This window comes from Bos taurus, chromosome 11 (genome assembly GCF_002263795.3).
Source record: "Bos taurus isolate L1 Dominette 01449 registration number 42190680 breed Hereford chromosome 11, ARS-UCD2.0, whole genome shotgun sequence".
In the NCBI taxonomy this organism is placed as follows: domain Eukaryota; kingdom Metazoa; phylum Chordata; class Mammalia; order Artiodactyla; family Bovidae; genus Bos; species Bos taurus.
In genome coordinates, this window is record NC_037338.1 from 92,280,535 (window position 1) to 92,307,653 (window position 27,119).

General features: G+C 39.0%; 1 protein-coding gene across 2 annotated transcripts; it reads right to left on the bottom strand.

Moving 5' to 3' along the window:
* Positions 1–1,380: 1,380 nt before the first annotated feature.
* Positions 1,381–19,330, bottom strand: LOC527409 (glycoprotein galactosyltransferase alpha 1, 3-like). 2 transcript variants are annotated; one of them, NM_001077974.2, is made up of 6 exons: positions 19,023–19,160; positions 18,231–18,316; positions 16,498–16,530; positions 13,868–13,921; positions 6,553–6,693; positions 1,381–2,403 (listed from the first exon to the last, which is right to left on the bottom strand). In NM_001077974.2, the coding sequence occupies exons 2-6, from the start codon at positions 18,308–18,310 to the stop codon at positions 1,710–1,712; spliced, it is 1,002 nt and encodes a 333-aa protein (NP_001071442.1). In that variant the 5' UTR covers positions 18,311–18,316; positions 19,023–19,160; the 3' UTR covers positions 1,381–1,709. The 2 variants fall into 2 exon arrangements, with proteins under 2 accessions (NP_001071442.1, XP_024854565.1); XM_024998797.2 differs by lacking the exons at positions 13,868–13,921; positions 16,498–16,530 and having other exon boundaries at positions 19,023–19,330.
* Between the last annotated feature and the right edge of the window lie 7,789 nt (positions 19,331–27,119).

Sequence of the window (27,119 nt, forward strand, 5' to 3'; positions counted from 1 at the left end):
TACAACTGACGCACCTTCTCAGGGGAATGTCAACCATCCAGAATCCCAAGAAGTCTTGGTTAGCAACCAAGCCTACATGCAGTGTGGTAGACGATGCCTCTCTGGGGCCGTGATTGCCCTCTTCTGGCTTGGACTGCCCTCGCCTGCCTGTCTCTGGCGGGGGATGGGCTGGTCAGCAGCCGGCTAGCTCTGGTCAGTCCTTTGTTAGCTGTGAGCAGGCCTGGCAGTGTTTTAGTTTAGGGCTTTTCGCCGGGTAGCTATCCCACAGTCTGGTTTATTAGTTAGTTCCCTCAGATTGCCCTCCGGGCATTCAGACCCAGTCTGCACTCTAAGCGATGCAGCCCTCGCCTCCCTGCCCACCCCCGCTTGCTAGTGGCGGAAGCAGGCGTCTGCGCTGCTTCTCCGCTGGGAGTTACCATTGGGCATGTAATCTGTGGGGCTTAATTATTTATTTATTTTTCCTCCCAGTTGTGTTGCCCTCTGAGGTTCCAAGGCTTGCCACAGACTCACCAGTGAGAGTGTTTCCTGGTGTTTGGAAACTTCTCTCTTTTTTAAGACTCCCTTCCCTGAACGGATCTCCATCCCTACCTCTTTTGTCTCTCTTTTTATCTTTTATATTTTTTCCTACCTCCTTTTGAAGACAATGGGCTGCTTTTCTGGGTGCCTGATGTCCTCTGCCAGCATTCAGAAGTTGTTTTGTGGAATTTACTCAGCATTCAAATGTTCTTTTGATGAATTTGTGGGGGAGAAAGTGGTCTCCCCGTCCTATTCCTCTGCCATCTTAGGACCGCCCCCCCAAGTGATAGATTTTCAAAAGGAGAATATAGGAAGAGTTTCAATTTTCTCTCTATATTTAAAATTTCCTTATTAGTTTTTACAACAGATAGCTTTGTAGTTTTAAAACACATTTTGAACTTATGGCTGCAGGTGGGAAGGAAGGGCAGAAGGGATAGTTAGGGAATTTGGGATGGACGTGTACACTCTGTTATATTAAACATAGATAACCAACAATGACCTACTGTACAGCACATGGAACTTTGCTCAATGTTATGTGGGAGCCTGGATGGGAGGGGAGTTTAGGAGAGAATGGATACATCTATTTGTACGACTGAGTCCCTTCACCGTTCACCTGAAACTATCACAACATTGTTAATAGGCTACACCCCAATACAAACTAAAAAGTTAAAGAGAAAAAAAAAAAAAAAAACAGTTTTGAATAACCCAGTTTTCTAAGTAACTGTCTGCCCATCTGGTGGCAGCTTTAATGTCCTCAAAATTTTACATAGAGAGTAGATTAGTATAGTTGCACCAATTTCCCTTATCCATACCCCTAGATTATCCCTTTCCTTAAGCAATATAAGAAATATATATCTAGCTGGATCAGTGGAAATATTTCAGATTTTATTTTCTCCTGAAAGATTCTATTTTGTCCAATGTGATCCAAAAATATACTTCCTCAAAATTCACACAAGATATGAGAACACTATATTTCCATCTGATGTCAATATATTCATTCTGTTACTGCTATATCCTATGTTATATGATTCAAGAAGAAAGGTGATGAAAAGTATGACTATAACTGTGTTGGTGAGTTTGTCATTCTATTAGTGATTATTTTTATGGTGCTAAAATTTGTCAAGTACTAATTTTTTAAAGACAAGACAAAATGATGCTTTTAAATTCAGCAACACAAAGGAAGGACTATAAAATTACACTGACTGTCTAAGAAAGTCATAATTTTTAATAGCCCAAAAGATTTTGAAAGTGGTATGCTCAATTCTATTAGGACCAAGATGATCCCAGCAGTATTCTGGTGACAAGATTTTAGTGGGTTTATGGAGGAAAAAATACTTGTTCAAGTGACTTTCATCATGCCACACTGCCTCAATGTTATTTTTCTTGTCGTTCATGATTCCTCTGAAGCACTCCTTAGCAATATTGAGAACCTGAATGGGAGTACCGCCAAATACAGCAGCATGGTAATAAAAGTCCCCCTTACCAATAGGTATATATGCTTCTGATAACTGACTCCTCTCATAAGGTAACTCTGTAAGACTTGCCTTATACCAATGAGCATGTAACTGACCTACAGACTCCCCCAGAGTCTCCAGTCCATATTTTTTTACAAAGATTTGATCCACATCCATGCAGAAGAGGAAGTCAACTTCATATTGGATGTGATCCACAACATGTTCACTGATGGTCTTCATGCGCATCATACTGATGTCTTGCCATCTCTTCTCTTGCTTTATTTCAAAAACTTTCAGCGTTCGGAGGGGAGACAGCTGTACCCAAGGCACCTTAGAGAAGTTATCTGTCAGGATGTAAATGATGACTTTCTGGTCAACCATAAAATATTTATCAGCTGATGCTATAAATGTGTGCAAATAATGGTCAATGTATCTGTGAAGTAAATAAGAAGCAATTAAGTTCATCTTCTTGTATGTTAGTGAAACACATACTATTTAAATTACACTTACTGTAGTTTTATCAAAAAATGCTACTAAGGAACCAAACATTAGATATGCTTCTTGAGTTGTATTTAAATAGTGTAAAAGTGAAATTGTCTGCCTTTCCTCTACATGGTGAGGTTTTATGGATCATAGGAGAAAAGAGGAATTTCTCATGGGAGGGAATGAAACTTGGTGAGATCAGAAAACTGAACCGTGCCCAGCACAAAACAAAAGCCTGAATTTTCAGGGTTATCAGAGCAGCTGGGACTTGCTTTAGAGGCTGTAGGCAAGAAAGGTCATAGGTCATTGCAAGAGCAGTTATTGATGCCTGTGGCTTACTTAGAGTAGTTAGTTTTGCATAAAAAGTCAGAGGTGACATGCTTTGTGCCCACTGTCAGCACTGCGGTTATTATTTTGCCCTATGCCCTTTAATATGGTGCTAAGATTGCTGGGCTGAAGGCAAACCTTCTCATTTCCAATCTCTCCAGCCAGTTAAGGATTCTTATAGTAATAAATAGGCTCAGGTAAATTCAAAAAAGGAAAGGTAATATATGTAACATGTTCAAATGAGCTTACATGGTCATTAGAAATAAGTTCTGTATATTGGTCAGAGTCTTAAGAAATACAACAGATGGAGTCAGGAGAAAACTCTAGTTTGGAGTATCTAAAATTATTAGGTACATTATGAAAAAATATCACTTAAAATATTATATTGAGCTGGAAGCTAGCAACTCAAATCCAAAGTCCATATTTATCCATATTTCTTTTATGGTTAGTGCTTTTGTGTCATACTTTAGGAATCTTTGCCCCCTCAAAGTAGTGAAAATACTCTCCTATATATTTTTATAGTAGCTTTATTGTTTTATCTTTCATATTTAAGCCTATTATCGATTTGAGTTAAATTTTGTGTGTGATGTGGTATGGGGCTGTTTTGTGTCAGTCTCCACCTATTGACAGTGATGTTATCGGCTAGGAGTGCCTGGGGGCACTCACTGGAGTCCCTACTACTTGTGGCAAGACATCCCTACTTCCCACCAGACATCACCAGAGCCTACATTATGGCTGGACCAGTCTTTGTCATTCTTATTATAATCTCAAGGAGCACCTCAACAACAACCATAGGGAACTTTGAGAAAATAAGCTTTATTAATCACAAATCCTAGAGGATACGTGGCATGCCTGGGGCCACACAGTGAGGTCACAAGTTAGAAGTGGTGGGAGAGAGAGAAAGAGAGAAACACAAAGCACCTAGGGTTCTGCCTTTACTGGGTTGAGGGTGGGGTGCCTAGGGTTTTGCAAGTTCACTCTTGATAAGTTTTAAACGTAAAAGCAGAAGTTAAAGCAAGGGAGGGGGAAAAACGGGGTCATGCAAGTGGTCATTTATGTAGATCAGATCACTCAGGACTTTCTAAAAGGAAGATTTCATGGGTATGGTGACTTGGCTCTTTATCTAGTTGTTTAGCTAGTAAGCAATATTTTTATTTGAGATGGATGTCTTTAAAGTGGATATCTCAGGGGATTCCCTGGTGGTCCAGTGGTTATGACTCTGCCCTTTTATGGCACAGGGCCCAAGTTTTCTCCCTGGTCAGGGAACTAAGATCCCACAAGCTGTACAATGTGGCCAATGAATAAATAAATAAAATGGATGTCTCAGCAATCAATCAAAAGCTTAATATCAGGCATGTACAATTAAAAAAAAAACTTACTGTCACTACAATGGCAAACATTTTTTCCCCCAATTTTTAAAATGTTTTCTATGTTGGAATACTATTAGACTTACTATGCTGGATCTTAGCAAGGCCTGCTTCCCAGTTGGTGCTAGTGGTAAAGAACCTGCCTGCCAATACAGGAGACTTAAGAGATGTTGGTTCAGTCCCTAGATTGGGAAGATCCCCTGGAGAAAGAAATGGCAACCCACTCCAGTATTCTTGCCTGGAAAATCCCATGGACAGAGGAACCTGGCAGGCTACAGTCTATAGGGTCGCAAAGAGTCAGACACAACTGAAGCTTAGCATAGCATTAGATTTACAGAAAAGTTGCAGATATATTACAGAGTTCCCACATATGCTCTACCCACCTTCCCCTAATAGTAATATATAACCATAGTACATTTGTCAAAACTAGGAAATTATCAGTGGTAAAATACTATTAGCTAATCCACAGATTTTATGTGATTTTCATCAGCTTCTTCCCTAATGACCTTTTCAGTTTCCAGGATCCAATCCAGAACACACACTGCATTCAGTCACTAGTCTCTTCTAGTCTCCCTAGTCTCTTCCACTCTGTCAATTTCTCTTCTTTTTGGTCATGACCCTGACCATGTATTTTGTAAAATGGCCTTCAGTTTGTGTTTCTCTGATTTTTTTCTTAGGTGAAGTTAATTTTAAGCAGTCAGACTTATCAGTATTTTCCTTTATGATTAGTAGTTTCCATGTCTTGATTAATAAATCCTTTTCTATCTTGAGTTCATGAGATATAGTTTTTCTTTTAACTACTGGTCTTCAAACTACCTAGTAATTGATGTTTGTATGTTTGTACATGATATGCTATAGAGGTACAATTTCAGGTTTCCTGTGTTGACATTTTCTCCAACATCATTTATGGAAGTCTTTCCCTACAGGTCTACAGTGCTATTGTCAATAAATAGAAAGTCTTTAAAATTTGTATGGCATTTTTCCATTTTATTTTATTGGCTTAATTGTTCATTTCTGTAGCAGATATTCATGTTGAAAATTTCCATATAGATACTTTAAATCTATCCTCCTAGTTTCAGTCCAATCTATACTCCTAATTTCAGAGGAAATTGATGCTATTTATTCCTGAGCTTTCAGAGGTTCTTTAAAACAGAGTGGGGGTTTCATGGTGAGGTTACTGAGGCTGTGGTTTCAGTGCCCCTTCCCTTATACAGTACACCCTTCCAAGACCCTGTATTCTATTCAGGAGGGTGTAGGAAGGAACCAGAAACTCCATCTGTGTCCTGAAGGTAGAAGCACTGCCCCGAATGGGGTCACTCCCCAGGATCTTGTTACAGATGCTGGGGCAGCAACTTGAAGAGACCACAGTGAGTCTCGGGAGGAGGTCATGGGAAAGTTCTTCAGTAAGGAGTTTTCCCTTCCTCCTCCCTTTCTTCCTCTTTCTGTGTTCTGTTTATTAAACAATAAATTACTATCAATATTTAATAGCAAGTTGCTATAAAGCTGATAACTTTATCATTTTAATGAGTGATAAGTATTGTTCAACTTAATACTTTTTTTTTGGTATGATTTTGATATCAAGGCAGAATTTGCTTCATAAAATGATTTGGGATGTGTTCCTGTCTAGTCTCTTTTCTGAAAAAGATTGTGTAGAATTGATGTTAATTTTTCTTTAAGTATTCGGTAGAATTCTCTGATGAAACTATCTGCGCCTGAGGACTTTGAAAGTTGAAAGTACTTTCTTTGTGACCCCATGGACTATATCTAGTCCATGGAATTCTCCAGGCCAGAATACTGAAGTGAGTAGCTGTTCCCTTCTCGAGGGGACTGTCCTAACCCAGGGATCGAACCCAGGTCTTCTGCATTGCAAGCAGATTCTTTACTAGCTGAGCCACCAGCTAGCAAAATTTTTTAAATTATGAATTCTATTTCCTCAATAGATACAGGGTTATTCAAATGATCTGTTTCATGTTGGGTGAATTGTTGTTGTTTGTACTTTTTAAGGTCCATGTCCTCTAAATTGTCAGATATGTAGAGAATGTTATCGTGGTTCCTGATTATCCTTTTAAAGTCTACAAGGTCTGAGATGATATATCCTGTTTCTTTCCTGACATTTGTAATTTGCATTAATTTTTTTTTCTTGGCTAGTCTTCCTGGGTGATTATGGATTTTATTGGGGGTTTTTTTCCCCCAAAGAACCACATTTTTGTTTCATTGATTTTTCTCTAAGACTTTTCTGTTTTCAATTTCATGGATTTCTGCTCTCACCTTTATTACTCCCTTATTTCTGCTTTCTTTGGTTTTATTTTTTTCTATTTTTTCTAAATTCTTGAGGTATATTATTGATAATCTCGCATTTTCTAAAATAAAACACTTGAATATAAAGGTCATTCAGCAATACCTACCTTCCCACAGCAAACACAGTTAACCCCACAGTAATTTTATGATTTGCGTAATAATTTTCCAGCACCACTTCATCATAAGTGCCATGCCACACAACTGGAGCTGCCCAACTGGTAGTTGTTATGTTTGAGTGATTTATGGCACTGTAAGGAAGATATAAGAATTATGAGCAAAATACTTTTAATAAAATTGTAGTAGATATTGCTAATGTATAAAGCCTATGTCTGATTGCAGTATTTCCTTATTTCTAACCCAGAGCCTTGATGGCACGATAAACTGAAGAAATAGTTTATCAGAAATGGCTCAGTTCAGTTCAGTTCAGTCACTCAGTCATGTCCAACTCTTTGCAACCCCATGAACCACAGCACACCAGACCTCCCTGTCCATCACCAACTCCCGGAGTTCACCCAAAGTCATGTCCATTGAGTCAGTGATGCCATCCAACCATATTATCCTCTGTCATCCCCTTCTCCTTCTGCCCTCAGTCTTTTCCAGCATCAGGGTCTTTTCAAATGAGTTAGCTCTTTGCATCAGGCAGCCAAAGTATTGGAGTTTCAACTTCAACATCAGTCCTTCCAATGAACACCCAGGACTGATCTCCTTTAGGATGGACTGGTTGGATCTCTGTGCAGTCCAAGGGACTTGCAAGAGTCTTCTCCAACACCACAGTTCAAAAGCATCAATTCTTCGGTGCTCAGCTTTCTTCACAGTCCAACTCTCACATCCATACATGACTACTGGAAAAACCATAGCCTTGACTAGACGGACCTATGTTGACAAAGTAATGTCTCTGCTTTTTAATATGCTGTCTAAGTTGGTCATAACTTTCCTTCCAAGGGGTAAGCATCTTTTAATTTCATGGCTGCATCATTAGGGTGAGATGATTACAAAAGTACATGTACTGATTATATTATTGTTCCAAGATCTTTGAGGATGCATAGTTGAAATGTCACCCAAAGCCCAAAGTAACAATTTCTCTTACAGTTGGACAAGATCTACCGTCTTAAGCTATGGACACTGATTCTTTTCAGAAGCAATATTTTAAAAAACGAACTTCCCAGTTTTCATAATCTGAAATGCTGCCAGTGTTAACATTGCTGCATACTGTCAGAATCAACTTTGTCAGAACTTTGGAAGATAGCCAAAGATTTAGAGCAACCAAGCAAAAGTTATCTCAAAAAGAAAAAAAAAAAAAAAGACTCAATATGGTAGGACTAGAAAACCTTTGAGGTATTCTAACCCAGCCTTGCACCAATGCTCTTCCTAGTATAACAATGGCATTGAAAAGACAAAACCATGTTATGTTCTCAGTGTGGGTATCTGACTCAGAGAGTAGAAGAGTGAATCTAATTCCCAGCGATTGTGTTTATCTGTTTAAGCTACCTGAGAGTTCCTTGAAGGATTGACTCATAGTGCTTTTTTTCTTGTACTTAACATTCTCTAAGAATTGAATGGGAGGGTATTCCTTGAAAAAAAGTTGTAAAAGAACAAGCCCCTTTCACCTGAGTCAAAAGATTTCAGTTAAACACTATATATGCTGAAAGCCTGGGGAGGAAACATTTGAAAGACAGTTCTTTGGGAAGTAAGGGCTTTGACAAGATCCCATGGGTCAATCAGACACACACAGAACAAGGAACTGAGAAATCCATGCACATGTTCAGGGCAGAACGAATGTTCAGAAAAGACCTGTGAAGAGCCTAGGCTTTTACCTCTGACTGGTATTTAGGCTCAGGGCACACAAGAAGTGAAAGCTAAGGCAGAGTTACAAGCAACTGGGCTGTGTTGAAGAGGGGCCCAAACACAGAGCCAGTCTTTAAAGAATGTAAGCATCTTCTTCTCTGTGTTTTGCTTTCCTTTGTTTTCTGTTTTTTTCTTCTTCTCCTTCTCCTCCTCCTCCTCCTTAATTTCCTTTTCCTCCTCCTTCTGCCCTCTAACACCTCTATCTCTCAGGTTTTAGGCACTTTAAGGAAATCTCTGTCAAACAACTCACTGGCTACAACCTAAGAGTAGCTCAGAGACTTCTGAGACCAAACCAGACAAAGAATACAGTCTTTAAAAAAAATAGTTTAGAAAAGCCACTAAACAAACAACCATAAAAAAAGAAAGATCTCATATTAATAACCTCACCTTCCACCTTAAGGGGAAAGGAGGGAAAACTAGAAAAAAAGGGAAAAACAAAACCAAACAAACAACCAATAGCAAATAAGAACAACAAACTCTGAGGAGGCAAAAGTATCTGATTTCCAGAGAAAATATAATACTCAAAATGTCTAGTTTTTAACCAAAATTTAAGAGTTATCCAAATAAAGAAGAATGCACAGCCCATTCACAAGAAAACAAATAAATGAGAACTGTCCAGGCATTGACTGAGTTTTTCTAAAAAGACTTTAAATCAACCATTTAAAATATGCTTAAAGTGCTAAAGGAAGCCATGGGCAAAGAACTAAAGGAAACCAGAAGAACATTGTCTTAACAAATAGAGAATATTAATAAAGATACAAATTATAAAAAACAAATGAAATAGAAATACTGAAGTTGAGACGTGTATAGCTGAAAGGAAAAAATTCACTTTAGGATGTCAACAGAAGATTTGAGCAGGCAAAAGAATGAATCAGACACACACAGAACACTTTATCTAACAACAGAATGCCTGTCCTTCTCAAATACACATGCAATATTCTCCAGGATAAATCTCACGTTAGAACATAAGACAAATCTCAATAACCTTAAAGTGACTGGAAACATACAAACTATCTTTTCCAATGATAATGGAATGAAATTAGAAATCAGTAACAGAAATGAGTCTAGAACATTCATAAACACCTGGAAATTAAACAACCCACCTAGACAACCAATGAGCCAAAGGAAAAAAATCATAAGGGAAAAAAAAACAAAAACAAAAAACTCCAAAATCATGAGGAAATTAGAAAATAAATTGAGATCAATAAAAATGAAGATACAACATGCTAAAACTTACGGGAGACAGTGAAAATCAGTACTCAGAAGGAAATGTATAGCTGTAAACATCCATGTTTTAAAAAAGAAAGATCTCATATTAATAACCTCACGTTCTACCTTAAGGGGAAAAAAGGGGAAGACTGGAAAAAAGAGGGAAAAACAAAGCCAACAGAAAGAAGAAATAATAAAGACTGGAGTAGAGAGAACTGAATAGAGAAAAAAATGATGGAATGAAACCAAAAGCCGATTCTTTGCAAAGATAAATGAAATTGGCATACCTTTAATTAAACTGACCAGGAAAAAATCAGAGATGACTCAAATTATTAAAATCAAGAACGGAAATGGGGACATTATTATAGACCTTATAGATGAAATGGATAAATTTCTAGAAATACACAAACTACTAAAACTGGTTCAAGAAGAACTAGAAAAACTTATAGACCTATAACAAGTAAAGGTAATTGAAAATCTGCTAACAAAGAAACCCCAGGATCAGATGGTTTACCTGCTGAATTCTACCAAACACTTAAAGAATTAACACCAATTAGATTCTCAAAGTCTTCCAAAGAAATAGAACTTTCTAACTCATTCTATGAGGCCAATATTACTTTGATGCCAAAGCCAGACAAAGACATCTCAAGATCAACATCATTAGTCATTAGAGAAATGTAAATCAGAACTATAATAAGATATTTCACACACACTAGAATGGCCCTAACATAAGCAAAAACAAACACACACACCCAGAAAAACAAAAAATAGCAAGTGTTGGAAAGGATGCAGAGAAATTGAAACACTCATACATTGTCGATGGGAACATAAAATGATGTAACTATATGGAAAAGAGTTTGGTGGTTTCTCAAAAAGTTTAACTTAGGATTACCATATACCCAGTAAACCCACTTATAGATATATACCCAAGGGAACTGAAAGTATGATTTCAAATTAAAACTTGTACATGAATGTTTATAGCACCATTACTTACAATAGCCCCAAAGTGGAAACAACCTAATATCCATTTACTGGTGAATGGATGTGTGGTATATCCATACCATGGAATATTATTCAGCTATGAAAAGGAATGAAATACTGATAGATGCTACAATATAGATGAACCTTGAAAACATGCAAAGTGAAAGAAGTCAGACATTAAAAAAAATAACAAAACATACTATGCTCCCGTCATAGGAAATGTCCAGAATAGGCAAGTCCAGAGAGATAGAAAGCAGATTAGTGTTTGTCAAGGAGTGGGGAATGAGAAGTTACTTCTTAATGGGCAGAGATTCCTTTTTGCTATAATGAAGATATTCTGGAATTTGACAGCTAGAGCTATACATTTTTAAAAGACTTATTTACTTAAATTTTTGGTTCTGTTAGGTTGTGGATGCTGCACAGGCTTTTCTCTAGTTATGGTGAGCAGGGGCTACTCTTCACCGTGGTGCACGGCCTTCTCATTGAAGTGGCTTCCTCTGCTGTGGAGCACAGGCTGTAGGCTCTGCGGGCTTCAGAAGTTGCAGCATGCGGGCTCAGTAGTTACGGCCCATGGGCTTAGCTGCTCTGCAGCATGTGGAGTCTTTGTGCACCAGGGATTAAAAAGTTCCCTTGCATTGCAAGACATATTCTTAACTACTGGACCACCGGGAAAGCCCCAAATTGTACATTTTCAAACAATTAAAATGGTGACTTTTATATTATGTCTATTCAAATCTATAAGAAAAAGACAATCCATTGTGTGGGATAAAGAGAAGAGATATAAACAGGCAGTTTACAAAAGTGAATGTCCAAGTGGCCAATGTTCATATGAAAATGTGTTCGGCTTTAATGATCATCAATGAAAAAAATGAAAAATGCAATAGGAGTTGACATGCAGCAAGAGAAAGATTCTATTAGCTGTTTCAGAGCTTGTTGTGGACTGAATGTCTCCTCCAGATTCATGTGTTGAAGGTGTAACCCCAGTCTGAATATTTGGAAATAGGGCCTTTAGAGAGGTAATTAAGGTTAAACGGGACTTCCCCGGTGGCTCAGATGGTAAAGAGCCTGCCTACAATGCAAGAGGTCCGGGTTTGATACCTGGGTCGGAAAGATCCCCTGGAGAAGAGAATGACAACCCACTCCAGTATTCTTGCCTGGAGAATTCCATGTGTAGAGGAGCCTGGTGGGCTACAGTCCATGGAATTGCAAAGAGTCAGACACGACTGAGCAACTAACAGGTTAAGGTTAAACGAGGTCATAAAGACGGGGCCAAAGCCAAAAGGGCTGGTGTCCTTTTAAGAAGAGTAAGAGACACCAGGGATGTGTACACAGAGAAAAAGCCCTGTGAGGACACAGCAAGGAGACAGGCAGCTGCCAGTCAAGAAGAGAAACCTCAAAAGAAACCAAACTTGCCAACACCTTGATCTTCTATTTCCAGCCTTCTGAAATGGGAGAAAATAAATCTCTGCTGTTTAAACACCGCCCCCCACCCCCCACCCCCACCAAAAAAAAGGAATGGCGATCGAAACTTAAAAGTAGCCTACTGCAACCAGTTCATTCTAAAGGAGATCAGCCCTGGGATTTCCTTGGAAGGAATGATGCTAAAGCTGAAACTCCAGTACTTTGGCCACCTCATGCGAAGAGTTGACTCATTGGAAAAGACTCTGATGCTGGGAGGGATTGGGGGCAGGAGGAGAAGGGGACGACAGAGGATGAGACTGCTGGATGGCATCACGGACTCGATGGACGTGAGTCTCAGTGAACTCCGGGAGTTGGTGATGGACAGGGAGGCCTGGCGTGCTGCGATTCATGGGGTCACAAAGAGTTGGACACGACTGATCGACTGAACTGAACTGAACTGAACTGATTTGGAATCTACTTAAATGATTATGTGGTTTTGTCCTTTTTTCACCTGTTGTGATTGATCAGTACCTTGAATTATGAGGCTATAACTTACCTGTCTTATTAGGGGGATGCTGTATCAGTTATTAAGCTATTGTCTTTCATAGTTAAACCCACCACAGTATACCCTGCTTTATTATTTTGAGCTGGGACACTGCAAATCATTTCTCCTTTGCCAATGGGCACCCTGTTAGGCTGTACTAATAGAGGGCATTGGAGGGAAATTACAAGTCTGGAGGAAGAAGAAACTTGCTCTTTTCTGTTTCCTGTGGGCTTCTTGTCTACATCCTCTTCCTGCAAGTCCCATTCCAGCAATGCATCTTTACCACAGCAATAGCAGTTCTTTTCCCAAGCAATTGAATCCAACTTTCAGTTTTTGCAACACGTGCGAAACCAGTCTCGCCGTGCTCCTCCTTAGAAGGGCTGGTTCTCTGCCCCAAGAGCCTTCCCTGGAGCTCAGAGGCACCCGCACCAGGTGAGCAGCAGCGGAGTTTAAGCCCTGTGAGATTTGTCTCCAAGTTTTTAAGGTGTAATAATTCCAGTCCCTTCCTTTTGTTTCTTCAGAACCAGGGAAAATAATTACTTCCTGTAGCTGTTACCTCTATGACACCTTAGAGTTGCATTTTCAGTTTTTCAGGTTACCTAGTTAATGACTTTATGGCTATCCATGGGTGCTAAATTGTTTTAGAAATGTCTGACTCTTTGCCACTCCATGGACTGTAGCCTGCCAGGCTCCTCTGGTCATGGGATTCTCCAGGCAAGAATACTGGAGTGTCATGCCCTCCTTCAGGGGATCTTCCCAACCCAGGGATCGAACTGACATCTCTGAGGTCTCCTGCATTGGCAGGTTCTTCCACTAGCATCACCTGGGAAGCCCCTTAATGACTATATGGTAATCAGCAATTCTTTATACTAAAACCTCTGTTTAAATAGCTGGTATGCTTTGTATGATCTGATTAGATCTGACAAATGTAGTGATATTATGGGAGGATGAGTCATGGATCATTATCCAATAACTGGATGTCTCCTTTCAAAGTTTTAATTAAGAAAGGTCCTCAGATCTACAGCATCAAGGTGAAAGACAGGTGCATAGAGTAAGAAGATGGAGTCAGAGAGGCCAGAAGAAAGCTGTTGTATTAAAGCAGGAAGTGCACAGACAGCCCACCCACCTGACTTGGGCTTTGGTTCTCTCATTAGTGAAATGAGAAACAACCAACCGATCTCAAGTGTACCCTTACATTTGTGACTCTCAGTCATTCTAGGATCCTTTGTGTTTCTGTCATCTAAATTCTCACTCATGGAGGACATAGGTCCTAATGCCCATTTCCGGTTGATCTCAGCTACTGCTTATTTGTTAAAATAACCATCAAAGATCCACGTGCTCTCCAACATTTGGAATGCCAGTCACAGTATTGTTGCCATCTGTTAATTTCTAGTGAGCAGTCTATGGATTAATCTCATACGTATTAGATTTGGAATTCTTACTTGGGAAAAAACCAGTCTGATAGCTTTAATTCTTCTGTTTGAGTATTCTCAGACCTATTAGGAAAAATAATGCAAAGAGTCACATAATATGTATAGGGTTTGAGATGTATTATCAGATGTAAAATTCAAAATAAGCATGAAGCAGAAAATTAATAATGAACTTTAATGGTTGTGGCATGGAAAAATCATGATTTCCACCCTGAGAGTAATTCTGTGTGCTTCCCAGGAGTCTATCTGTTCCCACAGTTCTCATTCTAATCTTCTAATTCACATAGAAAATGGCAGTCATCAGATGGAAGCTCCCTCAACTTTCTGCAACCTCATCCCCAAATTTACCTGTAGTGACTTCTACCACAATTAAAATATATTCCTATTTTCTACCTAAGGTTAGCCTTAAATATCCTATCTGCTCAGAAGCCCTGATGTGATCATTATCCTCAGAAGGATTTTTATGTTCTCTGTTTGCTCAACTGACAATCTTCCGGGCATTTTTCTGTGGCTTTGAGTTCTTATATATAATGATACTTCTCCCATAAATTTAAGACTAAGTATACCCAACTGTGTTCTGAAGTCTTCTACTTGAATTTGCACAGATGCTACCAAAGGAAGACGTTTAAAGTCATAATCTTTTCCCCAAAGTAGGTCCTCTTTGTATGTTGCCTTAACTCACTGAATCTGCTTGGATTTGCATGGCAGAAACATGAGAGTCATTCTCCACTCAGAGCCCTTCTGAATCCCAACATCAAACCCACCATTAAACCCTGATGGTTTTACTCCCAAAACATCTCAAATGCATCCCTTATCTCCATTCCCTGCTAGCACACGACTTCAGGTCAGCATCATTCCTTGTCTGGGCTGCTACCAAAGCCTGCTCATTGGCCTCACTGTTCACTTTTTAAAAGTTGGTGTACCTTTGAAAAGGTACACAAATGTAAAGAGAACAATATAATGAACCTTCCTTCATATTTCTATCCATGTAATTAGCGATGTGCTGCCCTCTGCTTATCCCTGCATTTTCCCTTTTCAACTGATTCACTGCTCCATTTCCACTCTGCTTCCAATAACATGTTTCTGAAACTCCAATGTTACCAATCATTATTCTATTTAACAATGTCCAGTGGCCTCCCACTGTCCTAAGGATCATGTCCATATTCCTTATAGAGCCACGATATTCTGCATGATCTGACCCTTCACACTGTTCCACCCACCTCTCCTACCTAGCCCCACATCGACAGTTTTTCAGACTCACTGGCCTTTTGTTAGTCCCTTAAACATGTCACAGGTTCCACCAGCTAATTCCCACATAGCATTTAGGTCTCATTTAAATATCCCTTCTTAAGGGGAGTATTCCCTAATCTGCCAGATACATTTAGATTTCTTTTATTAATACTTATTGAATACTTTCCTAAGTATTATCTAATTCAATCCACTCCTAAGAAATAAACTGAAGAACAGCTTTTATTATCTTGTCCATAGTCACATAGTAGGTGAAAAGACCAGCAATTGTTCCTAAGCCCTTGCTTTTCCTCTTTCATAAAAGCTCTATGGCACTCTTGCTAAGACATCCTGGGAGAGCTGATTCTGGGCTGAGATAAGGGGATTAGGCAGCTGTGGAGCTGAGTCATATGTCATGAGATTGTCTTTGTGCCTATGTACACAGATGGGCGTAACTGCAAAGTTGGAATGTGGCTGAGATGTGACATTCTACCAGGCACTGCTTCCATCAGTAACAATGCCTTGGATGATAAGTATTACTATGCTACAGCTGTAGACTCTTGATGCTAAGGAGAGCCAATATTAATAAGAGGATGATTGTTAGGTTGTATTGCACTGAATACAGTTTGGCAGAAAGCATTTTAATCCACTCTTTCTCCCAGCATCGGCTGTAGCAGGCTTTCCTTGAATGTTCCCACCCTTGCTGGGATTTTCCTGCTTTTTTCAGGAGATGGAGAGTTCCAGTGCCCTGCTAGCCATGAGAAAACATACTCTGCCTGGTACATGAAAACCTTCTTTATAATTTTCACATACAGCACAGCTCACCCAAGTATATGGAGTCTTGGTCTTAGTGGGGATGTTGCAATCATGAAACCATGAGAGAGACAAGGACCCTGAAGACAGCAAGCAACACAAAGGAAAGTTGCTTTCACTTCACTGTGTGTGTTCCCGTGAGCACAGGGAGAAGTAAAGGAATATCTTATGATACTGAACCTTGGACAAACTTTGAGGAAGCTTCCTCTCTGCACACACTCTGATGGCATGATTTTTCGGGTGGTATGTGATTAATAACTGGGAGTGTTTTAGCCAATACTCAACTCCCATGTGTTTCCCCAGAGCTTTAAAAGATCCAGGGTTCCTGTAGGCTAGCTTCTGGATTCTGGCTTCTATAATACACTTCCTTTAACCAGGTCTCACTCCTCTATCAGAGATAGCACCCTGCCAGTCTGCTCTTTCTTTGACTACTGGAACTCCGACCTTAAACAAATATCTCCACTCATAAATACCTTAATTTGTAAAACTGCTTTGGTTTGCCCTGCCTATCGGTTTACCCTGCCAAGGACTTGCAGATAGTCCATTGCCCTCCAACTACTTTAGTCAAAGAAGTCATAGCCTATTTGTAGATAAAGACTTACCAGCACTGATACATCCTCTGTAATTTCTTTGTGCTTAGAATAAATGAAAAGCATTGTATTAATTTCAAACTTATATAAAGGGTTTCCACATTTAATATAACTAGAGTTATTTCCCTGGGACTCCCCTGGTGGCTCAGTGGTAAAGGATCTACCTGCAACGCAGGAGACGTAGGTTCAGTCCCTGGGTTGGGAAGATTCCCTGGAGGATGGAATTGGCTACCCACTCCAGTATTCTTGTCTGGAGAATGCCACGGACAGAGAAGCCTGGCGGGCCATAGTCCATGGGGTCGCAAAGTGTAGGACATGACTGAAGCAACTTAGCCAGCAGACAGAGATCAGTTCAGTTCAGTTGCTCAGTAGTGTCCGAGTCTTTGCGACCCCATGAACCACAGCACACCAGGCCTCCCTGTCCATCACCAACTCCCGGAGTTCACCCAAACTCATGTCCATTGAGTTGGTGATGCCATCCAACCGTCTCATCCTCTGTCGTCCCCTTCTCCTTCTGCCCTCATTCTTTCCTAGCATCAGGGTCTTTTCAAATGAGTCAGCTCTTCTCATCAGGTGGCCAAAGTATTGGAGTTTCAGCTTCAACATCAGTCCTACCAATAAACACCCAGGACTTATATCCCTATAAACCCATTCATTTTATTACCTAATTTTGTTATCTAATATTACCAAATATTTAATGAACATTTAATGTTATATATGAAATATTTGCATGCCCCTCAAATTTGTATGTTGAAGTCCTAACTCCTAAGGTGATGGCATTAGGAGGTAGGGCCTTTGGGAGGTGATTAGATCATGAGGATGGAGCCCTCATGAATGTGATTGATGTCCTTGGGAAAGAGACCCCGTGGCAGAGACTTTTCTGCTACTGAAGGACACATTGGGAAGATGGCTGTGTATGAACTAGAAAATGTATCCTCAACAGACACCAGATCAGTTGGTGCCTTGATCCTGGACTTATCAACCTCCAGAACTGTGAGAAATTTCTGTAGTTCATAAGCCAATCAGTCTATGGAATTTTGTTAAAGTAGCTTAAATAGACTAAGACACACACTAGATGCCAAATACATTATTGGTTTTAGAGATACAGTAATAAACATGATAAAAATCATTACAATTATGACTGCATGCTACATCAAAAAAAAAAAAAAACAAAGTAATTATTTGAGATACAAATGACAGAGAAGCTTGCTTAATAACATTTAAAAAATGACATTTGTGGGAATTTCCTGATGGTCCAAAGGTTAGGACTCTTCTTTCACTGCCAAAAGCCGTGCAGCACAGCCAAAGAAACCAAGCAAAAGAAAAAATGAAATTTCCTAATTTCCAATGAAATCTCTCTACTTGCTCAAATATGTGGAGGGCAAATACCACACTTAATGTGTGAAGTCACCAATATTAGGAACTTTTTTTTTAATGCCACCCATGTAAAAATGGCCAGTTTACAACATGTACTAACATTACACTGTCATTAATTCCATGGTAACTTCTTGGTAGCTTAACATCGCTTCTCCATGCACATATGGACCTACAGAAATTACATTACCTTTGATCACATTAGAAACAAAGAACTTTTATGCTGAAGACTATGTTTATGCTAATATATTTGGATATAATTGGGTATATTTGGATGATGATTCATTCAGGGGGAGAATTTATCACCCTTCTGAATACACTAGATCCTTTACCAACATGAGATAAAATATCATTAATTTTTTTTAAGTTACCTGAAATGATACATTCTCTGAAAGGTCCACAGAAACAATAAAAATAATAACCCTTGAATTGTTTTCCTTTGGTATCTCATTCTGTCCTGGGAATAAAAAGAAACAGGTAAAACTAGATTAAATAAAGCAGAATGTACACAGAGTATGCTGTGTTGAATCCTGCATCTCCATGACTGAAATTGTAATAAATGAAGTAATAGACATTGGTTGGGGTGGTGTAAGGCACCTCTGATCCTTGGATATCTCCCCGTATGAAAATGTAAAGTCAGTAGAAACACAATTTGAGCTAGCTGCCCAAAGACTTAGGACATTAGCTGGCCTAAGCTGGCCTTAATACAAGAGATCTTAAAACTTATGTCTTTTCTAAAGTACAAAGGGCTTTTCCTACAGAAACGAAAAATATAAAAGCCACTTCCAAGCCTAACTCACAGGGTGGGTGTCAGAGAAAGAGACTGTTATGAAAATACTTAATTGGACTCTAAAAAGTTGTATAGTTATGAAGGAATTATTTTAATTAAACAGTATTATGAAGATCATTCTAAGAAAGGTGATAGGACCAATAACAGCATAAAATATATGCTCTTTCTCGAAAGTATTTGAATATAAAATTGATTCAGATCACTGGCTGGTGGCTAAACTATCATTTTTAGATTATTTATATACTGACCTCAGAATTTGAGCCAGGTTTACAAAACTCCTTTGTAATACTTAATCTAAGGAATATGAAATCCTGTGTGTACAGAAAAGGAACTAGATATGACTCAATTGTTGACATTAAGGACAAACTCTTACCTTTTGTTTCACAATGATTACATAGGAATTTTATACAGCTCTTCTCAGAGACGATGTTTATGGTATAGCGGTTTGGGAATTCATGTAGAGAATCCTAAGAGACTAGACAGTTTTCAGGTAGAACATTTTGAGATCTTTGAAAAATCATGAATCAGATAACCTAGTATTGGTTCTGTGATGCCCTCCAGTTTGTGTGTTTATGATTTCAGTCTCCTGTGATTGATGATGTCATCAAATTCTCTTTTGATGATGAAAGAATTAGACATTGTTACTGTAACAATTTATATGCCAGTAGCTTCTCTTTGTCATTACCAGGGGACTAGCTTTTGTCCAACTAAAAAAAATGACTTAAGTTTCTCTCTCCTTGGGGATTTTTTAAAGGTTCATAATACAGTTTTAACTGGTGTATAATTTAAAAAAGTAAAACATATGCAATGTAAGTGTACAGTTCATTGGATTTGTAACAAATGTACATGTACTTCTTTAAGATATAGAACATCTCCATAACTCCCAAAACATTTCTTGTGCCCCTTGGAGTCACTACCTTCCCACACCCAGGAAACCAGTTTTCTGATTCTATTACCATAGCTGAGCTAGTCCTGCTGTAAAACTTCACATAAATAGAACTATACTGATTCACTTGTTGTATTTGGCTTTTCTCACTCCAAAATTTTGCAACTCACCAATGTTATTGTGTGTATTTCACACCATACAAAAAGTTAATTCAATGTGAATTGCAGATCTAAGCATAAAAGCTAAAGCCACAAGTTTTCTTAAAAAATTATTTATTTTTATTGGAGGCTAATTACTTTACAATATTGTGGTGGTTTTTGCCATACATTGACATGAATCAGCCATGGGTGTACATGTGTCCCCCATCCTGAACCCCCCCTCTCCTCCCTCCCCATTCCATCCCTCAGGGTCATCCCAGTGCACTGGCTTTGAGTGCCCTATTTCATGTATTGAAGTTGGACTGGTGATCTATTTCACATATGGTAATATACATGTTTCAATGCTATTCTCTCAAATCATCCCACCCTCACCTTCTCCCAGAGTCCAAAAGTCTGTTCTTTATATCTGTGTCTCTTTTGCTGTCTCGCATATAGGGTTATTGTTACCATCTTTCTAAATTCCATATATGCATTAATATACTGTATTGGTGTTTTTCTTTCTGAGTTACTTCCCTCTATATAATAGGCTTCAGTTTCATCCACCTCATTAGAACTGATTCAAATGTGTTCTTTTTAATAGCTGAGTAATATTCCATTGTGTATATATACCACAGATTTCTTATCCATTCATCTGCCGATCGACGTCTAGGTTGCTTCCATGTCCTAGCTATTGTAAACAGTGCTGCGATGAACATTAGGGTACATGTGTCTCTTTCAATTCTGGTTTTCTCGGTGTGTATGTGCAGCAGTGGGATTGCTGGGTCATATGGCAGTTCTATTTCCAGTTTTTTAAGCAATCTCCACACTGTTCTCCATAGTGGCTGTACTAGTTTGCATTCCCACCAACAGTGTAAGAGGGTTCCCTTTTCTCCACACCCTCTCCAGCATTTATTGTTTGTAGATTTTTTGATAGTGGCCATTCTAACTGGCGTGAGATGGTACCTCATTGTGGTTTTGATTTGCATTTCTTTGATAATGAGTGATATTGAACATCTTTTCATGTGTTTGTTAGCCATCTGTATGTATTCTTTGGATAAATGTCTGTTTAGTTCTTTGGTCCATTTTTTGATTGGGTCATTTATATTTCTGGTATTGAGCTGCATGAGCTGCTTGTATATTTTTGAGATTAATTCTTTGTCAGTTGCTTCATTTGCTATTTTCTCCCATTCTGAAGGCTGTCTTTTCACCTTGCTTATAGTTTCCTTCGTTGTGCAAAAGCTTTTAAGTTTAATTAGGTCCCATTTGTTTATTTTTGCTTTTATTTCCATTACTCTCAGAGGTGGGTCATACAGGATCCTGCTGTGATTTATGTCAGAGAGTATTTTGCTTTTAGAGAAAAGCATAGGAGAATATCTTTGTAATTTGGGGGTAGATAAATGTCCCTTAGGTGACAGAAAACAACAGCTGAAAAAATGATAAAGTATACTTTATCAAAATTAGAAAATCTCTGGCTCATCATAATATATCATTCAAAAAAAGAATAAGGAAGCCATTATTGTTCACCAATGGTTTACAATTACCTGAAATAATACAACATGATTCAGGGCCTCCCTGGTGGCTCAGATGATAAAGAATCTGCCTGCAATGTGGGAAACCCAGATTCACTCCCTGCATTGGGAAGATCCCCTGGAAAAGGGAATGGCTACCCACTCCCCTATTCTTGCCTGGGAAATCCCATGGACAGAGGATCCTAGAGGGCTACAGCATGGGATCTCTAAGAGTTGGACATGACTGAGTGACTAACACTTGGTAAATTGATGCTTTTGAATTGTGGTGCTGGAGAAGACTCTTGAGAGTCCCTTGGACAGCAAGGAGATCAAACCAGTCAATCCCAAAGGAAGTCAATCCTGAATTTTCATTGGAAGGACTGATGCTGAAGCTGAAGTTCCAATATTTTGGCCACCTGATACAAAGAGTCAACTCATTGGAAAAGACCCTGATGCTGGTAAAGATTGAAGGCAAAAGGAAAAGAGGACGGCAGAGCATGAGATGCTTTGATGGCATCAGCTACTCAATGGACATGAATTTGAGCAAATTCCAGGAGATAGTGAAGGACAGGGAAGCCTGGCATGATGCAGTTCATGGGGTCACAATGAGTTGGACACGACTGAGCAACTAACACTTTCACTTTATACATGATTCATATACAAAATAAAAGCTGTATCAATGTTAGAGATTTTCTGTTGATTTCAGTTCTTCCTAGGAGAAAAAAAGAAGGTGGTGAAGGAGGATAACTAAGTTAAATTAGTGCAGAATTAGAATCTCTTTTGGATCACAACTGAATAGGTTATACCGGACTAATGCTCCCATATATTATATGAGTCATATGCTCTGGGTTAAATGTAAAGAAAAAGTTAAATAAAATTATCAATGTCTGAAGGTAAATGAGAGGGACTAAAAATACGCCAATCCTTGAAAGGAGGGAAGTTTATTGGGCAAAATGCACATTTATAGAGCTTTTCATTTGAGGTTATCCCTCAATTCACATAGAGCTAGGTGGCTAGAACTCACATAGAAAGACTTGAAGAGTCAGAGGATAGAGTTGTAAAGGAGGCTGAAAAGCATAGGGAAATCCCAGAAAAAGGGATACACAGAATGAGGTACCCCAAAGTTGGCATAGAAACTCTTACCAAAACGTTGGATGACAATTTAACTGTCCATGCATAGGAAAGACTTTAGTTTCTCCAGGAAATAGCAACATTTACAAGGCTATAAAAATTGAGTAATTTCAACTGATGCCTCCTGCAGTAGAAATAGGTTTTGGAATTTAGGTCCAGATCAGTTAACTAACTGTCCAAACAAAAATCAGCACTCTATAGAGGGAAATAACAGATCCAGAACTTCTACATGTCATCCATAATGCCAGATATATATTTTTAAAACGTTACTAGGCATGCAAAGAAACAGGAATATGTGACACATACTGACAAGAAATTAACCCCAATATAACTCAAACATTGGAAATGGTAAATAAGGACTTTAAAGCAGCTTTTATAAAAAAAAAAAAAAAAAAAAAGTTTGAGAATTTAATGGACAACTTGTTCAAAATGAATGAACAGATAGGAATCAGCAAATAAATGAAAGCAATTAAAAACTAGAACTTTAAAAGTACTATATTTGAAATAAAAATGTTAGTGGGTGGACTTACAAAGAAATTGAACACTGTAGAAGGAAAGGTCAGTGAAATGAAAGGTAGATCATGTTAATCATCCATTGTGAAAAAAGAGAGGAAATTAAAATTTACTTATAGTTAAACTGCATTCGCTGGGCTGGAAGAAGCATAAGCTGGAATCAAGAATACCGGGAGAAATATCGATAAACTCAGATATGCAGATGACACCACCCTTATGGCAGAAAGTGAAGAGGAACTCAAAAGCCTCTTGATGAAAGTGAAAGAGGAGAGTGAAAAAGTTGGCTTAAAGCTCAACATTCAGAAAACAAAGATCATGGCATCCAGTCCCATCACTTCATGGCAAATAGATGGGGAAACAGTAGAAACAGTGTCAGACTTTATTTTTTGGGACTCCAAAATCACTGCAGATGGTGACTGCAGCCATGAAATTAAAAGACGCTTACTCCTTGGAAGGAAAGTTATGACCAACCTAGATAGCATATTCAAAAGCAGAGACATTCCTTTGCCAACAAAGGTCCATCTAGTCAAGGCTATGGTTTTTCCAGTGGTCATGTATGGATGTGAGAGTTTGATTGTGAAGAAAGCTGAGCACTAAAGAATTCATGCTTTTGAACTGTGTTATTGGAGAAGACTCTTGAGAGTCCCTTGGACTGCAAGGAGATCCAACCAGTCCATTCTGAAGGAGATCAGTCCTGGGTGTTCTTTGGAAAGAATGATGCTAAAGCTGAAACTCCAGTACTTTGGCCACCTCATGCGAAGAGTTGACTCATTGGAAAAGACTCTGATGCTGGGAGGGATTGAGGGCAGGAGGAGAAGGGGAAAACAGAGGATGAGATGGCTGGATGGCATCACCTACTCAATGGACGTGAGTCTGAGTGAACTCCAGGAGTTGGTGATGGACAGGGAGGCCTGGCGTGCTGCAATTCATGGGGTTGCAAAGAGTCGGACACAACTGAGCGACTGAACTAATGACCTAACATTAAAAAACGCTTACTCCTTGGAAGGAAAGTTATGACCAACCTAGATAGCATATTCAAAAGCAGAGATAATACTTTGCCAACAAAGGTGCATCTAGTCAAGGCTATGGTTCTTCCAGTGGTCATGTATGGATATGAGTTGAACTGTGAAAAAAGCTGAATACTGAAGAATTGATGCTTTTGAACTGTGGTGTTGGAGAAGACTCTTGAGAGTCCCTTGGACTGCAAGGAGATCCAACCAGTCCATCCTAAAGGAGACCAGTCCTGGATTGTTGATTGGAAGGACTGATGCTGAAGCTGAAACTCCAATACTTTGGTCAACTCTTCTTTCATGTGAAGAGTTGACTCATTGGAAAAGACCCTGATGCTGGGAGGGATTGGGGACAGGAGGAGAAGGGGACGACAGAGGATGAGATGGCTGGATTGCATCACCTACTCGATACACATGAGTTTGGGCGAACTCCGGGAGTTGGTGATGCACAGGGAGGCCTGGTGTGCTGCAATTCACGGGGTCGCAAAGAGTCGGACATGACTGAGCAATTGAACTGAACTGAACTGAACTGAAACTTTATTCAGAAGTTATCTTCACTACTCACATAGGGAAGTTTCTGGATTCTCTCTTTGTGAGAACCTCTCCAAGCTGGGGGCCATCAGAAGGAGGGTAAAAAGGCAGTGGTGGTGGAACCAGGGGATGCAATGCTCTTTAGTTGGACAAATAGGGTGGTGAGGCATGAACAGGTGTAATAATATTATGAAACCTATTTTAAAGCCCATCTCCATTCAGGAGTTGTTTTAGATGGCTTACAATTAAGAAGGTGTGGTTGAAATAAACAGGGAAACAATATAAGAAGAACAAACAAGAACAGAAAGAGACATTTATTTAGTCACTCAGGTAGGTATTTTCCCATGACATTGTTCATCCCAGTCACTACATGAGAATAAATGTTTTATCTTTATTTTTATTTACATTTAAAGTAAAGTACTGATAGGGAGAGACTTAACTTCTGTCATTTTGCTATTTGCTTTCTATATGCCTTATAGCTTTTTTTGTCTCCCTTATTTCCTGCATTACTATCATCTTTTGTGTTCAGTTGATTTTTCAATAGTGAAGTATTTGAGATTATTTCTCATTTCCTCTTGTTTGCATTCTATAGCTATTGTCTTTGTGGTAATCTTGGGGTTTGCATCTAACATCCTGAAGTTATAACACTCAAATTAGAATTTATACCAGCTTGACTTCATAAACACACCAATGTCGTGTCTGACTCTTTGCAACCCCATGGACGGTAGCCCACCAAGTTGCTCTATCCATGGAATTCTCCAGGCAAGAATACTGGAGTGGGTAGCCATTCCCTCCTCCAGGGGATCCTCCTGACCCAGGGATTGAACCCCAATCTCCTGCATTGCAGGGAGATTGTTTCCCATCTGAGCCACCAGGGAAGCCCAGACACACCACAACTCTGTTTCTTTTCAGCTCTGTCCCCACCCTTTGTGGCAGTTGATGTCATGAAATTACACACCTTTGTACATTGCACGCCCCAAACATAAACTAATAATTCTTTTAAAATTATTAGTCTCTTAAATTATGTAGAAAACAAAATTTGGAGTTACAAACCAAAGTTATAATAATAATACTAGTTTTTAGACAGGCAATTTAAAAATATATGTATATATATATTTATCTGTCTCTTTAATAATATAGAAAACATGTGAAAGTTATAATAATACTAGTTTTCAGACAGGTAATTTTAAAATATATATGTGTGTGTGTGTGTCTTTACCAATGTAGAAAACAAAAAGTGGAGTTACAAGCAGTTGTTACAATACTAGCTTTTATAATTATCCATGTGTGTACTTTTATGCGATCTTTTATTTCTCCATGTAGGTTTGGGTAACTGGCTAATGTCCTTTCATTTCAACCTGCAAGACTCCCTTTTGGCTTCCAAAGATTCTAATGAAAAATCTGCCAATCATCTTTTTGAGGTTCTGTCATATGTGATGAATCACTTCTCTCTTGCTTCTTTCACGATTTCCCCTTTGTCGTCCAAAAGTTTGACTATCGTGTGTCTTGGTGTGGGTCACTTTGAGCTCCTCTGACTTGGAGTGTATTGAGCTTCTTGGATGTTTATAGTCCTGTCTTTCATCAAACTTGGGAAAGGTTCAGGTGTTATTTTTTCAAATGCTTTCTCCTCTCCTGCTGGGGCTCTTCCAATGCATATATTGCTCAGCTTGCTAGTATCCCATAGGTCTCCTAAGCTCCGTACACTTTTCTGCAATCTTTTTTCTTTCAGTTTCTCCGACTCAATAATTTCCGCAGTCCTATTTTCAAGTTCATGGATTCTTTCTTCTACTTCCTCAAACCTGTCTTTGAATCCCTCTAGCAGATGTTTTATTTCTGTTGCTGTAGTTTTCAGCTCCTGGATTACTTTTTGGTTTACTTTTAGATCTTCTCTCTACTGACATTTCCATTTTGTTCATACTTCATTTTTAAACATTTCCACGTCTTCCTTTAGTTCTTTGGGCATCTTTGACAGTTATTATAGAGCCTTTATCTAGGATATTTTCCATCAAGTCTTTTTTTTTTTTTTTTAGGAACAGTTGGTATTTGTTTTTTCCTTTGAATAGTCCACACTTTCCTGTTTGCTTGCTTGACTTGTGATTTTTTGTTGTTGTTGTTACTGAAAACTGGACATTTGACTCACATACTGTGGTAACTCTGGAAAGCAGATTATCCTCTTTCCCCTGCAGTTTGCTGTTTTTTGTTATAGCTTTCAACTATTGTTTTTGCTTTTTTTGATTGTTGTAGGCTGTCTCTGTGTTAAGAATCAGTCTAACTTATAAACTTAAGGTCTTTGAAGTCTTTTCTGAGCCTTTCCCTGGGTATTCATGGTCGCTTACTAATTTCCCTTTATATGTATTGTTTTTGAATGTCCTTGTCTTTAATATCTAGAACCAATAGAGAAAAAGAAAAAACAATGAAGGGAGGGGTAATGGTTGTTGACGCTTTAAATCCCCTGGAAGTTACTTCAACTGGAAGGGGAGGGACTTGCAACAATGATGGGAAGTGCATCATTGTTTGCCTCTCTGCACCTCTGTGATCAGAAGCAATCAGAGCACAGACACCCAATATTTGGAAGACAGGGTCCTTTTTGCCCACCCTGGCTTCCGCAAGCTGTGAGTAAGTCACTCCAGGAACACATGCACAGTGGTCTGTCTAATGGCTGGAAGAAGGGGATGAATGGCTGCTATGTGCCAAGAGCTGAAATCAATTGCAATTAACCTTAATCTGGTCTTCCCTGGTGGCTCAGTGGTAAAG

What these genes read in the sequence shown, in the direction of transcription:
- LOC527409 (NM_001077974.2), bottom strand. Translation starts at nt 18,310, where the DNA reads ATGAGATACCAAAGGAAAACAATTCAAGGGTTATTATTTTTATTGTTT. An exon ending in CAGAGGATGTATCAGTGCTG is followed by an intron (nt 13,922 to 16,497) that starts GTAAGTCTTTAT and finishes TTTTCCTAATAG; the next exon opens with GTCTGAGAATACTCAAACAG. An exon ending in TCAGACTGGTTTTTTCCCAA is followed by an intron (nt 6,694 to 13,867) that starts GTAAGAATTCCA and finishes TCTTCCTTACAG; the next exon opens with TGCCATAAATCACTCAAACA.